The sequence below is a fragment of the Pteronotus mesoamericanus genome, unplaced genomic scaffold (genome assembly GCF_021234165.1).
Source record: "Pteronotus mesoamericanus isolate MK-2021 breed Mesoamerican mustached bat unplaced genomic scaffold, CSHL_Meso_final contig_182, whole genome shotgun sequence".
NCBI classification, from domain to species: Eukaryota; Metazoa; Chordata; class Mammalia; order Chiroptera; family Mormoopidae; genus Pteronotus; species Pteronotus mesoamericanus.
The window spans coordinates 5,412,450-5,429,512 of NW_026555078.1; the positions used below are offsets into that span (position 1 = coordinate 5,412,450).

The 17,063-nt window shown below is 40.7% G+C and overlaps 1 protein-coding gene across 1 annotated transcript in view; it reads left to right on the forward strand.

Moving 5' to 3' along the window:
* Positions 1-8,198: 8,198 nt before the first annotated feature.
* Positions 8,199-17,063, forward strand: part of CATSPERB (cation channel sperm associated auxiliary subunit beta) — a 71,616-nt gene continuing 62,751 nt past the window's right edge. Inside the window, exons 1-3 of the mRNA XM_054566976.1 lie at positions 8,199-8,277; positions 13,329-13,417; positions 15,380-15,520. Of these exons, the coding sequence (XP_054422951.1) occupies positions 8,199-8,277; positions 13,329-13,417; positions 15,380-15,520 (309 nt within the window). The remainder of the gene's footprint in view (positions 8,278-13,328; positions 13,418-15,379; positions 15,521-17,063) is intronic.

Below are 17,063 nucleotides of genomic sequence, written 5' to 3' on the forward strand. Positions count from 1 at the left end.
GCAGCAGTGACAAGCGACATGAGAACACCTCAACTGCCAAAACACTTTTCCTTCAACCTAGCAATTTCTTTCCCAGAATTTATCTTACAGCTATTCCTACTCATGTGTGAAATGACACATGGATGAGAATATTGTTTGTGATACAAGGAATTGGAAACGACTGACATGTCTATCAATACAGGTGGCTGGTTATATAAATTATGGTACATCCACCCAATGGAATAAGAGGTAGCCACTAAAAAAGAATGGGGCAGATGTAAGGGAAAGGCTCCAAGATGTATTGTTAGGTTCAGAAGTTCAGAGAGAATGGTGTATGGTAAGCTACTTTTAAATAAGAAGAAGAGCGTGTGTGTGTGTGTGTGTGTGTGTGTGTGTAAACACACTTATAATACAGAATGGGATAAATAGTAGTGTTATCCCAATTTTTCAGATAAGGGAACAGGATTAAAGTGGCTAAGAAACTTTCAAAGACAACAAAGACCACAAAAATGAAAATCCAGGAACTCTTAACTACAGAGTTCCTACTTCTTACTAATCTGTATTATCTTCAGTGGGGAGAAGAATGTTGCTTTTATTAAAGCTGCCCAAATATTATGATGATATCAGAGTTCAAGAGAAGCAGAACCAGGAGGACATTATACTTATATCTACATCTCTATCATCTATCAATCAATCACCTATCTACCCACATGTGTATCTAGATGTACAAGTATATGTACGTGCATGCATGCACCCAGTAGTTTGTTTGCCGTAAGGAAGTGGCTTGTGCAGTGGAGGGTTGGCTAAGCAAGCCTGGAGTCTATAGGGTGGGTGGTCACAAAGGGAGGGTCCCGCCAGGCTGGGACCCCGGAGCATGAGCTGAAGCTTGAAGTGTCCAGACTGAGTTCCGTCCATCCAAGACAATCTCGCATTCGTTAATTCAAGGTCACCCACTAAAGGTCTTTGACTGCACTTGCAAGACCCTTCATGGCAGCACCTAGATTCGTGTTCGAGTAACGGGGAGAAGGCCTGTGGATTCCACAGAAGGACAGCTGCCTCCCTGCTGGCCCTCCAGCTCTGGGAAGACTGTCTCCAGGAAGCCCTGCTTCATGGGAAACATGCAAGGATGGGAATTCTGGAGAACGAGGCCAAGCTGACACATCAGAGAACTAGCACGGTCCACCCCTTGTCAACTTGGCACCCATAAACATCTGCTCATCTTATACTTAATGTCCATAAAAGGGCAGTAACCAAGTCATACTTCTGCCTAACCTGATACAACTGTCCTGTGCACAAGTGAACAGGCTAACCCTTCCCCTGAAGAAGAACACAAAGTCCTCAAGTGACGTATAGTCTTCTGATTAACGCAAGTGAGAAGATAAGAGGATGACAGAGAGAAAGCCACAGAAATATTTGAGATATGCATACACACACACAAATATTCATATTGAGATATAGAGGAAATGCTGACTACTAAATAGTGCTCATTCCTACCACTGGTCGTGTGCTCATTATTTATAGCTGCCTTCTTCTACCCAGTCCTTATTTTCTCTGCCCTCAGCAAGCACCTCGGCTGACTGCATTGTTTTCACTGGCAGGGTGACCTTACCTTCGTTCTCCAAGGTCTGGCCTATTAGCAGGCCTGCCCCAATCGGGTTGCCTTCCATCAGCTTGGATCTCGGGACATGGGAGCACTAAAAGGTGCCCTGGGGAACCGCCTGTAAACCACGTGTACTCTTGCTTGCCCCTCTTGTGTAATGCCAGCCAAGCTTCCTCTCCGCAGCCAGGAGGGGTGGGAGAGAATCAACCCCCTCTTCCCCTGTTGATGCACAGTCATGAGAGGCCAGAGGGGTCGGGCAGCAGCCTCAGTTTGCGGTTCAGGGAAGTCACTGTTGTGATCTGTACTCGTTCTCCATTACTGCGTAAGCAACACCACCAACCTTGTGGCCTAAACCATTACCCTGTTAGTACCTTGCCATTTCTGTTGGACAGCAGTCCAGACCCCTGGGTCTCTGTCCGGGACCCCACAGGGCTGCCATCGAAGTGCTGGCTGGGTTGATTTTTCATCTGGAGGCCCAGCTGGTTGGTAGGATTTATTTCCTTGTCACTGTGTAACAGAAGGCCCTAGCTTCTTACCAGCTGGAGGCCACCTTCAGCTCCTAATGGCTGCCTGAGTTTCCCTGCCTTGTGGCCCTCTCCACAGGCAGCCCCCAACACAGCTATTTGCTTCTTCGAAGCCAGCAGAAGGATCCACCTTCTTATTTAATCTCTCAGCCTTCTTACATAATGACACATAATCACAGGCGTGGCACCTCATCACCCAGTTGTTGTAAAATGTAACCTAAACAAAGGAGTGACATCTCATCAACTCTGCCATGTCCTATTGGTTAGAAGCAGTCGCAGGCCCCGCCCACACTCGGGAAGAGGGTTTTATAAGAACAGGATCATTGTAGGTTGCCTTAGCTTATGTTGCCACAGTAACTGTGTAAATACTGTTCATTTCCAAGCCAAATAGCATGCCAGAATTATATTGTATTTCCTTTTTTATGGTTTGAATGTCATAACCACCAGGCCATCAAAAAAGGGAATGTCCCCAGAGGGGTGTTAGCTAGACTTACTGTGGAGATCGCTGCACAGTATAAACAAATGTTGAGTCATCATGTCGTACACCTGAAACTAATATAATGTTACATGTCAGTTATATCTCAACTTTAAAAAGAATGTTCCCAGCATTAAAATCGAATAGATTTCTTACTTTACTACCCTCCATCAATTTCATGATGTTTAAATTCCCGGTGCATTTAGGATTTCTGTTTATTGGTTTTGAACCCACATTTACGCTCGCTCCTGCTGAACTAAACTCTAAAGGGATTTCTAAAGTGGCATAAACCCACAAGGACAGAGAAACCTGAAGAAGTGGAACAGAAGTTAGAAAGCTCGAAAGCAGATGGATAAGTGGTACCCTAACTGGCAGACCCAGGAACGCTGCATTCTCAGCCGGCCCAGGGGGAGGATTGGGAGCGATGGGGTGCAGACAGCAGGACCCCCAAGGGCACAGGGCTCCGCAGCACTGCAGATGTGGGCCAAGAAAGCGGGGCTAAAAGTGGGATTGTCTGAACCCTCACAGACGTTTTAGACCCTTTCCCCAATGCTCTTTGTCTGGCACCTGCCCTTCCCCCACCTAGGCGGGGGGCTGCGGGATTACTCTCTGGAGAGGGTAGATCTGAGGATCTCTGGGCGAGTGGAAAGTCTGAGACCGGGACCATACCGAAAGCGGGCACGGTGCGTGCTTGCGTGCTAAGCACGGGCGCCCGCGAGCGCCAGCAAGCCGGCCTGCACTATTTCGGAAGGAGGTGGGGAGACCCCAGGAAATTTGAGAAGCTGCAGGGGAAAGACCTACAACTCAGCGGTTATTTCTCAATAAAACAACTTCTCCAGAATATGCTGCTGGTTCTCATCCCTGTCCACAGCTGATAGACCATTCTCTTGGATCCAGAGCTTCAAATGAGCTTCTAAATCTGAGAAAACAACCAAGGATCATAAAAAGTATTGGGAAAGTCTCAAAATTGAAAGACTGAGACCAGAAAAATGACTTGGATAAATCAAACTATGCAAGGAGGTTAAAACAAAACAAAACAAAACTAACCCTATCATTAGTAGTCTCAGAAAAAAGAGATTACATAAGAATAGAATGCATCAAAAGCTCTGAGAATAAAACAATTATTACAAAATAAAAGTGTTATAGATATTGTAAAAATTAATATAGAGAGTTTGGGAGACAAAGTTCAGAAAACCCTTAGAAGATTAAACAAAACGACGAAGGGATGGAAAATAGGCGCAGACAGAAAATTAGACCGAAAGCAGACCAGAGGACAGCTGAGCGACGGAGGAACAGGCGGAGCGCTCGCGTGTTGGGGGCGTGGAGGGAACGGGCGCCAAGCCTCTCCTTGCATCGTGGGGAGTCAATGCACAGTGCCTAAAACGGAAACACGACAGAAGAGCAAAAGATCGAAAGGGATTGTCTCTGGGGAGGGGAAGACGGGTGAAGCATGCAAGGAACCGCTGCTTTGGGCAACAAGGCTCTTTCAACTTTGTCCATACATAACTCGGATAAAAAAGTAAACCAGAGAGAGAAAGCACAGTTTAAAAAGTGCCATCTTGTATTATGACTGGGAACATTACATCATTGTAGAGCATTTCGTTTTTGCTATCCCCTTCTATTTTTTTTCTTGTTGACAGAGAATGACACGCCTCTTCAAGTTTTTTCTGTCTTCTCAGCCGCGCTTCACGCCGTGTTTCTTTCTTGTTTTGTTCCCCACTCCTCCAGCAGCAGCGCTGTGGCCGTTCCAGTGCCACTGCTCGCTCTCCAGGCTCGCCCTTCACTGGTGTCCCAGATGGATTCCAGTTCTTTCTAGATCCCATGCCTTTCCACTCTCTTGCGTACACCTTCAAGAAACTTCCTGAGAATGATGCATAGGATGTAAGTTTTCAGTTCCTAGTTGTATCAGCTACTGCGTAGGCCATCGATGTGCACCCAGCACTGCAGGCATTTCAGTTTTGATGCAGTTTAGGGAGACGACTTGTCACAGTGTTGCTGCAGAGACTGAAAACTACAGCTGGCTTCCATTGTTAATCATTGTGGTCACCCTATCTCATGGGAAACCGGAAACAGAGAGCGCCTCAGGGTTCTGGGAAATGAGCCCTTATTAGGAGAGAGATTTTGTTGAGTTCAGCACATTATTTCAGATTGAGGAGTAATTTTCTCCTTTAGATCAAGGTCACCAGAAAGGGTCAGAAAAAGATATTTCTTACCCAGGCTCTTCCAGGAGTCAGTTAACTTCAGATACCAGCCATCTTTCATGACATGAGCGTAACACAGGGTCTACGTTGCCCCGTGAAGGGACTTCTGAAGAACATGAGTATAAAACAGGTTTTATTGTCATCGTTTAAAAAATTATTTGTTAGCCTCTGTGATCACTCATGACCAGTCAGGTACTGAGTGAGTCAGAAAGGGTTGGTGTCAGCCCACTCATCAAAGGCCGCCTGAGTGAGTATAACCAGCCCCACAGAGGACGTTCACACGCCGAACCTGAGAGCAGGTGGGCACTTCATTCGGTCTTCCTGATCCCCATGCAGCTCATCCCTAGCTTTGCGCTTTCTGTATTTACTTAGGTAGTTTCGTGTGTCAGTAACGTCTTCTCTATTTCAGTCCCGCTCTTCCTGCAAGACCCAGTTAAGAAGCTCTCTCTGAGAGCCTGTCTTCTCTTAAACCTCATTGTGTGCCGTGGGCATCATCCTTTAACATTTATGTTTTCCTCAGGCATTCAGCAATGCCATGATGACTGAAGTATTTATGGATAGTCTCAGGTGGGTTTCTAAACCTTCCTCCATAGATGTTGTAGTAAAGATGATAGGTTTTGAGAAACTCCACCTCTTGTAGATTTTTAAAGAAAATGACCTTTGGTCCTCTGAAAGAGGCAGTTAATTGGAAATTCCAACTGCTGTCCTTTGGATTTTCTAAGCAGGCTTCTGTACTGGGCAGCAGCTGATTGGCTGTTACCAAAGTTAAGAGTAACTGAAATCTCAGCTCCTGAACTGGGGTCTTCTTTCTCAGCCTACGTGGAAGACATCTTCGGAAAACACAAAAATAAAAGTGTGCGAGGCAGGCAGCCCGTTAAGAGTGAATTGCAGTAAGAAATAAGAACCCTACTAGAGTATGAATTCACAATGTGTAACTATTGCATGGTAATGGAGTAACCGCAAATGAACTAGCTGTGGAGGAGGTAGGTTCCTTTTCTGGGGGCAAGTCCCTGTATTTACCTTGGTGCCAAAGAAGAAAAAATGTCCAGATATGTGACTTATATCTGACAATTATGTAAAAGTCGTGTGAACATGTGGACTCTGAGCTAGTGTCTATTAAGTGCTCATTCAATGTAAAATAGCTGTTAGACGGTTTAAATATATTACTCATTCCGTTCTCACAATAACCATGTGTCATCCCTGTTTCACCGAATAGAAAATGAGCTTGTAGAAGTGAAGTAGCTTTCCAAAGATCCAACATCTCAGGGGCAGAACTGCTGCTGGGCCACAGTGTGTCCTTTTCTTTACCATGAGACGATGCTTGAAAGAAGACAGTATCGAAGTGAGAAATAGTGTCATATTGAAGAGTGAGACTAATGTAGGTATGGAGCAGAATTATGGTGGACAAATGTAGTGGGTTGGGTGAGAATTCACATCTAATTATGAACGTTATATCCTCACTTTAAAAAATTTTTATTTTGTGCCATCTTTGTATGCTCACTAGATCTATTGAAGCTGGAGGACTCTGCCACTAGATAGTAAGACTTCGAACATGTTACTTAATGCCTCATACATCAACTCTCAAGTGCATTCCATCTCTAAATTAAAATATATACACAGGCTGAATTGCCAGAACAAGGGGGCGTGAGGCTGGTAGCAGACCCATAAAGAACCCAGAGACTGCTCCTTAGTTGTCTCTCCCCTGAATTATGTCCTCTCAGTTTCCTTTCCTTAATGAAAATGTTAAAAACAAAACAAAACAAAAACCCCTTTCAAAGTAAGCTTTTTGTTCTTTGGTCAAAGATAGATATAACCAAATTTGGCGGGGGCAGGGGATGAGGAACACTGACAGGTCCTAACGGTGCTGTATCTCTGAATCTGTTCAGCAAAATAATACAAGACTTTTCTGGTAAGGAGACTGTTTTTAAAGTTTGACTGTGGTGACCTCTCCATTTAATGTTAAATTTACTCGAATGCCCTAAAAATATAATGAAGCACAGCACCATGCTGATAATAATTTTGACGAACCATTTCTTTCCTCTTACCTTGTGAAAATAAGTTGTTTTCTCAGATCTCTAAAAAACGCACTTAAGAAAAAACTCTCCCCTATGTGATAAGGGTGGTGAATTTAAAAATCCAACAAATGCTTGAGCTTTTATGGTCAATTAAATGTAATGAATGAAGCAAACCAGCTTTGAGAGAAGAAAAAAAAGCATCAGTTAAATTTAATGTGCTCAGTTGTCAGGAGCTGCACAAAATCTGGATTTTCCTCTGCCTGCAGCTGGTAAGTTAGTTTGTTACTGTTTCTTGAATGCTGGCAAAAGACAGAGTCTTCTCCATCAAAAGACAAAGTTCTTGTCACTCACAGCAAAAGCAGTAGCCAGGTAGCAGCATGACGCTCATTCCAGTTTCCCATATGCCCCTGAGATACATGTCTTGGATGCTGCGTTAATTCACTAGGGTCACTAAGCAAGATCCCACACACTAGGTGGGCTTCCACCACAGAAATGTACTGTCTCGTGGTTCTGGAGGCTCTGAGTCTGAGATCAAAGTGTTGGCAGGGTTGACTCCTGAGGGACAGAAGGCGAGGAGCTGTCCAGGCCTCGCTCCTCGGCGCGTAGATGGCCACCTTCTCCCTGTGTCTTCACTTCGTCTTCCCAGTGTCTGAGCGTGTATCCAAATTTCCCCTTCTTATAAGGACACCAGTCATATTGGATTAGGGCCACCTTCATGACCTCATTTTAACTTAATCATATCTAGAAAGACTCTCCAAATACAACCACATTTTCAGGTACTGGAGTGTAGGACTTCAGTATGAATTTTTGAAAGGGCACAATGCAGCCCACGAGAGATGCTCACTTATACTCACGGTGGGTGCATTACAGGAGAGGAACCCTGAGCTTGGGAGATTCACCGTGGGAACAAACCTGCTCTTGTCCAAGGAAAACCACCTTATCCCTCAAAGGTCTCTCACTGCAAACACAACTCAAAAGAGAATGTGCCGCAGGAACGTGCAGGGATGCCCAGGATCCATGTGGACCGTCTTCCCCGCAACACTGCAGTCGAAGTCTCCGATTAAGGTGCAGCTGTACTGTCGTCAGAGAGTTTGTTAGGTCAGGTTCCGTTTTCACACAGCTGTGGAATTGACGTACCTCTCCGGCAGTCATCTGCACTGAAGAAAAGCCTGAGCCGTGCCTCTTTAGTATGCAGTACTTGTATTGATAAATATCTTTCATACCAGTTAGGGAGTAAATGTGGAGTTTAGTCAACTGTTATGTCATCTGCTTTTGTCACATACTGAGAAATATTTTTAATTTAAAGGAAGAGATGTTTCTTAACTCTGTAGTTGTTTATAGTGAAGGAACTCAAAAATATGTTTGAAGTTATCAAATGGAAATAATTCTTATTTCTCCCAACAGATGGAATTGTTACTTTTATATGTTATAATTTTACTTTTGAACATGTGTGATTTTTCTTCAGGAGTAATATATAATAAAGGTAAGTTTCAGACTCTCTATCTCTCCATTTTTCTTCTCAGAAGTTCTCCTTTATATCCCTTCCTTGCTAACAGTTAAAATATTTTTCTTCTAGTACTTCTTTGTTACCGTATCTTCCAATTTTCTGAGGTATTATCTATTGTACTCTAGTTCAGAAGTTTCTAATACTATCACTGTGAATCTATTGTTAGGTTGTATACATATAGGCTTTTCTTTTTGCTACACTATTTCATTACTTAGAAGTCATAGAATCTTTAACATTTAAGGAGCACTTTATATTTGTGAGACTTCCTTTGAATCTCTTTTTTTCTCCCTAAATAGTCGCTTGTAGTATGAATTATAATCTGAATTATAAGGCTAGTAGATTGAGACTGAGAAAATTTTCTGAAATACAGAATTTAACCAAAGTGGCCCCTCGGTACCTGCAGGGGATTGGTTCCAGAACCGCCCACAGGTACGAAAATTCGCACATACTCAAGTCGCTCAAGTGAAATGGTGCAGAAGAATGCATACAGTTGGCCCCACATCCCACATCTCCAGATTCCCAATGGTGGATCGAAAATACTATTGGGACCGGATCTTAAAATGTGTTAAAATTCAAGGCAAAGAACAGAGTAGAGAGAACCCCACAAGCACTTCAGGAGCACTGGCGTGTAGGTTCCGTGCAGAGGAGTTGGAAAGAGGGGCGTGGCCATTTAACTGCGTCTCACAGGATGAAGAGAAATGACTCTTAGACACAGAAACACCTTGATTCCACTCTGACTTACCGTTGTGAGCCGGGTGACTTTTGAGCAATGCCTCAATCTTCCTGAGTCTTGGTTCAGTCTTTGTTAAAGAGGAGACAGTAACACATATGGAACAAGGTGACATGTAAACCCGGAGTCTGGCTCAAGTCTATTACCCAAAGGAATTAATTTCCTCTGTTTAGCTTCTCTTCCTTTATGGAGTTTATTCATTAGGCAATGGAGTGTCAGTGGAGATTTTTTAAGCAGAGAAGCGATTTGGACTTCAGAATCAAATTATAGCTTTAATGTATAGATCTGGCAACGTTATCAAGTATAGGCAAAGTAAATGTATAGGACAACTTTAAAAACTGTTTAACATTATAACCTCAAAATACACTTTAAGCCATATTTGTGATACTTGCATTAATATAGTTTCTTATAGGATTTTGAGAATAGCATTGAAACTGTTAGGTTGTACAATGAATAAGATGCAATCAATCATAAAGAAAACTTGCATTCACATCCTACTCCTTAGGGCTAGCTCCTCCTCTGTCCTTGGATGAACATTTGGGGAAGCCCCATGAATTTTTTTGATTACAATGAGGTGGTTTGAACAGCTTCCAGTGATTTCAACTTATAAAACACAGTGTTTCATTGTAACCAAAATACCCAAGCCCATGTAACAATCATAACTGAGCCCTTGTTTTATAATAGAAGCTTCTCTTTTTCCTGACTGGGAAAGCTGTTAGGTGAGAAGCCCATAGTTAGGGAAGAAGGGTTAAGGTCACTTCCCCTTCTCTCCACGTGGAGCTGAGGTTCCTTCTCACCAGCTTGCTAACTTTGAGCTTGGGTCCTCCCTGGGGCAGGGAGGAGGTGGGGGAGGCAGGAAGAACAGCAGTTCCTACCCAACAGATTCTGCAGTGGCCACTGGAAACCAGACCTCTCTGAACCTAGTCAATGTATAGCATGTGATGTTGACCCTCAACCTCCGGGCACTTGCCCAGGTCCTACAGAGTCCCCTTCCTTCCATTAAACTACTGGAAATGTCTTAGCTACAGTTCTAACAAGGGCTAAAACTTTGCCAGTTTGGCTGGTCATCAATTTTTTTGCCTGCTCCTGAAAATCCAGCTGTGCCTCCCAATTCTTTTTGCTAAGACCCACTTGTCACTCAGGGAAACATTTGAGGACAGGACCCAAGATGACCCAGTGCTCGTTATTTCTCACAAGTGGCCAATGAGATGCATTCATGCATCTTTTGCCCCAGAAAATCTGGGTGGCGCAGGACCCTCAACATAGCCACCTCCTTCCCATAAAACCTTGTCCTATCCTCTCCACCAAATCATCTCTTGTCTGTTTCCAGGCAAGAGTCTGAGCTTATACCCCAAATTAAAGCAATATATGTTACATTGTTGCGTGATCCCATCAAAGCCTCTCTTCTCAGACTCAAGATAAGGAGAAAGAATAGAGGATTCTGGAAAGATAGCAGAGTGGGAAGCATCAGGAATCTGTCTCTCCACCTAGACAATAGTTGCATTGGAGGAATTTGATGTGACTTCTTTGTAACCCTGAAATCTACTGAAGATTTGTTACTTCCAGGGGAAGGTTTGGACAGTAAATAATAGTTCATTTCAGTCATTACCACCTCATCACGGTAGAAACTACCCACCCGCCATGCTCACCCCCAGGGCAGGCAGCTGTGCTCATGTTCCTGGAGCAGTTGCATCCAGCTTGCAGAAGCCAAGCTGGACAAAAAGGGCCCCACATTTTGAATATTGGGGCTATGTGCTCCAATTGCTGATTGCTGATTCTGATCACAGGGTGCAGACAAAGAGGCAGAGAGCCATTGTCGTTACCTTCTCCTGCCCCCCCATCCCCCCACATCCCCCGACATCTGTTGCTGCCAGAACCTCTCCCTCTGGCTGAAATGATTTTCAGGGGATTTAAAGGGCCAGTGTCCTTTCCCCCTCCTTCATTTTTCACTTATTTCCCCTTCTGGGAATCAGACATTAAGGACTAGGGCATTAAAAAACCGTGTATATGAAGGGAAATTAGAAAGTGACTGCACGTGCTCAGGAGAATGCACCGGCTCAGAGAAGGACTGAGGAGACCTTAGGTTTACACTCAGGCTGGTCCTTTTCACAGAGACAGCCTGAACAACAACACAAAAGCTAACAATAAACACAATAACAAAAAATCAACCCCTGGGGAATGGGGAGAATCTGATTTCTAGAGTTACCACATTATTAGATTCAAATGTTTAGTTTTCAACAGCAACAAAAAAAATCACAAGATATTCAAAGGAACATGAAAGCATGGCCCATTCAAAGGGAAAAAAATAACTGGAACTTTTCTAGAAAAAGATCTGATGGCAGATCTACTAGATAATTACTTTAAAACAATCATCCTAAAGATGTTTGAAAAACTTATGAAATATGTGAAGAACGTCAACAAAATAATGTATGAACAAAACAGAAATATCAACAAAGACATAGAAAACCTATAAAGAAACCAAAAAGAAATGCAGGAGCTAAAAAGTATAATAACTGAAATAAAAAGTTCACTAAAGAGATTCAAAGGCAGATTTGAGCATGTAGAATAAGGAATCAGTGAACTTGAAGATAGGACAAAGGAAATTATTGCAGCTGAGAGGCAGAAAATAAAAAGGTTGAAGAAAAGCAGAGAGTCAGGGACCTGTGAAACATTGTCACATGGACCAACATACACATTTGGGAATAACTGAAGAGATGAGAGAGAGAGAGAGAAAATATGTGAAGAAATAATGGCTGAAAACGTCCCAAATTTGGTGAGAGGCATCAACACAAACATTCGGGAAGCTCAACAAACTCCAAGTATGATAATCTCACAGAGACTCACACTGAGACACATTATAATCAAACATTCAGAAACCAAAGATAAAGAATCTTGAAACAGCAAGAAAGAACAAATCATTAAGTACAAAGGAGTCTCAATAAGATAACAGCAGACTTCTCATGAGAAACATTGGAGTCCAGAAAGCAGTCTGCCAATATATTCAAAATTCTAAAAGAGAAGACCTGTCAACCAAGAGTTTTATATCTGGGAAAACTACACTTCAGAATGAGGGAGAAAGTAAGACATTTTCAGGTAAACAAGCAGAGGGAGTTTGTTACCACTGCAAGAAATTCTCAAGGGCGTCCTGCAGGGTGAAATGTAAGAACACTGGACAGTAACTTGAAACCATGTGGAGAAATAAAAATGTTAATAAAGGTAAATGCATGGGCAATGATAAAAGCCAGTATTATTGTAACAACAGATTGTAACTCTTTTACATGATGTAAGAAATTAATATTTTTTAAAAATATATTAGTGTAAAAGCTAGTATTATTGTAACTTGGTTTACAATTCTAGATCCTCTCTTCCACATAATTTAAGAGATTAATGCATTTAAAAATATTTCTGTTTGGGGGCACACAATGTATAGAAATGTAATTTTGTGACACCAACAACTGCAAAGGGTGGGGATGGCACTGGAAAGGAGTAGTTTTTGTGTATCATTGAAGCTAAGCTGCTATATAATCAAATTAGAGTGTTTACCTTTAGGATGTTAAGTATAATCCCCATGGAAACCACAAAGAAAACAGCTATAGAATATATACAAAGAAAATTAGAAAGGAATTTAAATGTTTCACTGCAAAAAAAAAAAAAAATCAGCTCACTACAAAAGACGACAGTAAGTCAGGAAATGAGGGGGAACGGCATAAGACAGGTAGGAAACTAATAGCAAAATGACAGAAGTAAGTCTCTCCTTATCAGGGTAAGTGGGTTAAAACTCTTCGGTCAAATGGCCGGGATTGGCAGGGTGGATAAAAACAGATGGCATCCAGCTCTAGGCTGTGTGCAAGAGCTTTGCTTTAGATCCAGATAAGGAGAACGGTCTCCCTCCCCTCCACCTTCCTTTGTGTGAGAGGAGTCACCTTCACGTTAATATTGGACTATTAAAACTACCTTTCTTTCCAGTCTCCAACTCCTTTCCCTTTTGTAGGCTCAGCAAGGCTGAGGAGCTTAAGAGTCGGGGACAGTTTGTAGACCGCCTCTGAAAAGTTTGCACTGTAGCCTTGTACACGGTATGTTTTAGTTTAGTGTTCAGTCAAACCTTCCTTTTTAGGGTCCTGATTTTTTATCCTGAAAATTAAAAATGGTAGAGGGTTTGAATTTTAGGTAGAGGTATATGAGTTCAGAGCATACAGTTATAACTATTCTTTTAAAAATATTTTGTCAGTTTAAAATTATAATTTTAAGTTCCATCAGTAACTTAAGACATATATTTATATATATTTGTATTATTTAGGTGATAAAGAGGGATACTTTGCTTGCGGTAGCCAAGGGTTCTCCAAAAATAATGAAATAATCAAGTTGTATCTCTCCTCAGATGACTTGGTGAGGCCCACTAATACCGTGTTGCAATCTTTTACATTCCTTTTTACTCCATATGTAAAGCCAGTAGCACTGTACTCTTTTCAAATATCTACTACTGTGTTCAGACTTGGGGAGGTAAAACCCTGCATAAATAATAATCCTTTCTATTCCATTCCACTTGGATTAGGAACAATATTTCATTTAGCCTTTGAATGCCCTGCGTGGTTTTCCTTTTTTTTTCTGCAGATGCCTCATCCTTCCCTTTTTTAAAAGATTGGCTGTAATGATTTTCCTTTGTTCTGGATGTGATTTGTACTTTGGAAGGTTGACAGAGGTAGCCTGGTAGACAAAGAAAGGCATCTCCCTGACCTTTAGAAACAATCATTCCCTTTTATAACACGTACCACATTGCAATTGTCATTGGGGTAAGGGACGAGCAAATTCCTTTGATTCAAATAATGGCAGATTCAAAACACACACTCACTCAACAAAATAAAATAAAACTCATTATTAAGATAGCCATGTGGCAAATGCTAACAAAAACATAAGTTAATAAAAAATGCACAGATCGTTTAAAAATCTATGATAAATATAATAAAAACTAACAAAAACACCCTACAAGGACAAATACATGTAGCCCACACTCTGCTTTGACTTACTTCTAGTTCCTTCTTAATATGCCAAACATATATACACTTTTTTTTATTTACAACTATTGTGAAGTGCATGCCTTTTGAGGAAAAAAAGAAAAAGGCCCGTTTGTGTTTATATGGTATGGGAAAAGAAGTGCTTTAGAGAAAGAGACACCGGCAGGCAGAGCTGGGGTTAGACCTTGGTCCTTCCACGTACGGTCTGTGTGCCCTGGTGTGCATTACCGAACCTCTCTGATCTCAGTTTTGTCCTTTTTAAAGGGGAATTATAACCCGCTTTTTGGGTAGTTGTGTTGTAGTCGGCCTAGAAATGGTATTAGTAAAAGTAACAACTAAATGTATAAACTGCTTATGTGTATCAGACATTTTTCAGAGTGTTTTGTGTTCGTGGTGACATTTAATCTTCTTTAATATAAGAATTGTAGAGAAGTACTAACCCTACCCTCTTACGTTCACTGACTTGGGGCCTAAAAAGTAAACTGACCAAAGACAGATTGACAAGAGAAAAAAAACTGTATTTATACGTGCAACGTGTTTATCCTGGGAAATCAATGAGAGGAGCTCGAAGGGGCAGTTAGAATTTAGGGCTTATATGCCATCCTAACAGAGGGCAATGAATTGTGGAAAGTGACAAAGACAAAGGAAAAGGAGTTTGCATTTATCTTCCTTTCAATCCCATTAAAATGTAAGTTCCATGAGGGCAAGGATTTTTGTTTTGTTTGCTTCCGTTTCCCCAGCATTATATCACTGCCTCATTTGTAGAGAGAGCTCAGTAAATATTTTTGGAATGACTATGTTTCACCATTTTATAGCTAGGGACTCTGAAACTTAGGTAACTTATCCAAACTACTGGGAGAAATAAACAAGTTAAAACTCCTAGTATCTATCACCATTTGTGATTGCTACCTTTTCACATACTTTCTTAAAACTGGGCAATATCCAACAAAAAGCAGCAAAAAAAAAAAGCAGCAAAAATTTGCTTTATATGTTACTTTCTATTAGACACAAAATAAGGATTTCTACATGCAATAGCATATGACTTTGATTCTGTGTTTATTAAGTGTAATAATTTTATGACCCCTTCTGTGACAAAGAAGATTATTAGAAGGATTAATAAAACCTGTTGTGACGCCAGCATAATAGGTTACTGAGTTCTGAAAGTGTATTTTTCAAAATCCACCCTTTTCCTAGAGACTAGAATTACTAAAGATAGCAGTCTTCAGCAGCATCTCTTTGGCATAGATTTCTTCCCACTTTTAACATAATGTAATACGCTCCTCTCCGTTGAATTGTCATTACTGGTTTGTTTTGCCCCACCCCCTCTTTCCTAAAGAAAATCCAGTGTCTTTTCCAGTCGGAAAGTATGCTTTCTTCAGAGGAGTTTCGAAGCGTGTTCACATCAGGAGGCCTTGCTCCCACCTTGGCAATCATAAATAGCACATATACTGGCATCTTCTACTTTAATCTAACTTTGGTAATTACATTTTATTTTATCCTGTGATGTGTTATTAATAAGAGGCATACTTTTTAAATGGAATGTATTTTTTTTAAATAGCCAGTCCAGTAATATTACATAGGTATGTATAGTACAGGGTTATACTTTCTGCTTTAAACAGTCATATGTTTTTTCAAAGAAATTAAGAGAGGAAAAGAAAAAAATACATATGGTTGCTTTCTACTTACCTCCTTATTTACTATTTCCACTGCCCTTCATCCTTTTCTGTAGATATAAGTTGCCATCTAGTGTCATATCCTTTTAGCTTGAAGAACTTCTTTTAGCATTTCTTACAGTGCAGGTTGGCTGGCAACAATTCTCTGGGATTTTTTTCCCCTTGCAAATGTCTTATTTTGCCTTCATTTTTTTGGTAACAACTTTATTAAGACATAATTTACATACATACAATTCACCTTAAAGCGTAAAATTAAATGATTTTAGTGTATTCATAGAGTGTGCAACCCCTATGTTTTCTTCTAAAAAGCTCCTAGTTTTACCTTTTACATTTAGGTCACTGATCCACGTTAGTTCCTTTTTGTGTGTGGCGTGAGGCCGTCGGGGTCCACATCATCCCTTTGCATGTGGATTTCCAACTGCCCAGCACCATTTGTTGGAAATACAATACTATTATTTTGTTTCTATTGAATTGTTCTGGCACCTTTGTTGAAAATCAATTGACTACAAATAGGAGGATTTATTTCTGAATTTCTCAATTACATTTCATGCTCTATGCATGTCTTTTAAGCCACTACCATGTTGCCTTGATACTGTTGATTTGTAGTGAGTTTTGAAATCACAAGAATGAGTCCTACAACTTTGATTTTCTTTTTCAAGATTGTTTTTACTAGCGTCCATATGAATTTTGCTAGTTTTTATATGAATTTTAAGGTAAGTTTGTCAATTTTTGTAAAGAAGCCAGCTGAAATTCTGATAGGGATTATATTGAACCTATAGATCAATTTAGGGAGTATTGCTATTTTAATAATATTAAGTCTTCCAAACATGAATGTAGGATATTTCTCTATTTATTTAGATTTTCTTTAATTTGTTACAACAATGTTTTGTATTTTTCAGAGTCTAAGTGGTATACTTCTTTTATTAAATATTTTCATAATATAATATTTTATTGTATTTGATGCTATTGTAAAAGGAATTGTTTACTTAATCTCATTTTTAGATTGTTCTTTGCAAATATGTAGAAATACCATTAATTCTTGTATATTGATCTTATATACTGAAACCTTGCTGAACTCACTTATGAATTTTAATAATTTTTAGTGGTCACAGTTTTTGAATAACAATATTGTCAGATATAGAGTTTCTGGTTTATCACCTTTCCTTTCAGCACTTAGAATATGTCACTCTGAATTTTAAGTTGCCACTTGACACTATTGTTTCTGAGTGAGAGGTCAATTATTAATTTTATTGTTTTCCCCTATATGTGTTATTTTTCTCTGAATGCTTTTAAGATTGTTTCTTTGTGCCCCTGACTGATGTGGCTCATTGGTTGGGCATTGGCTGC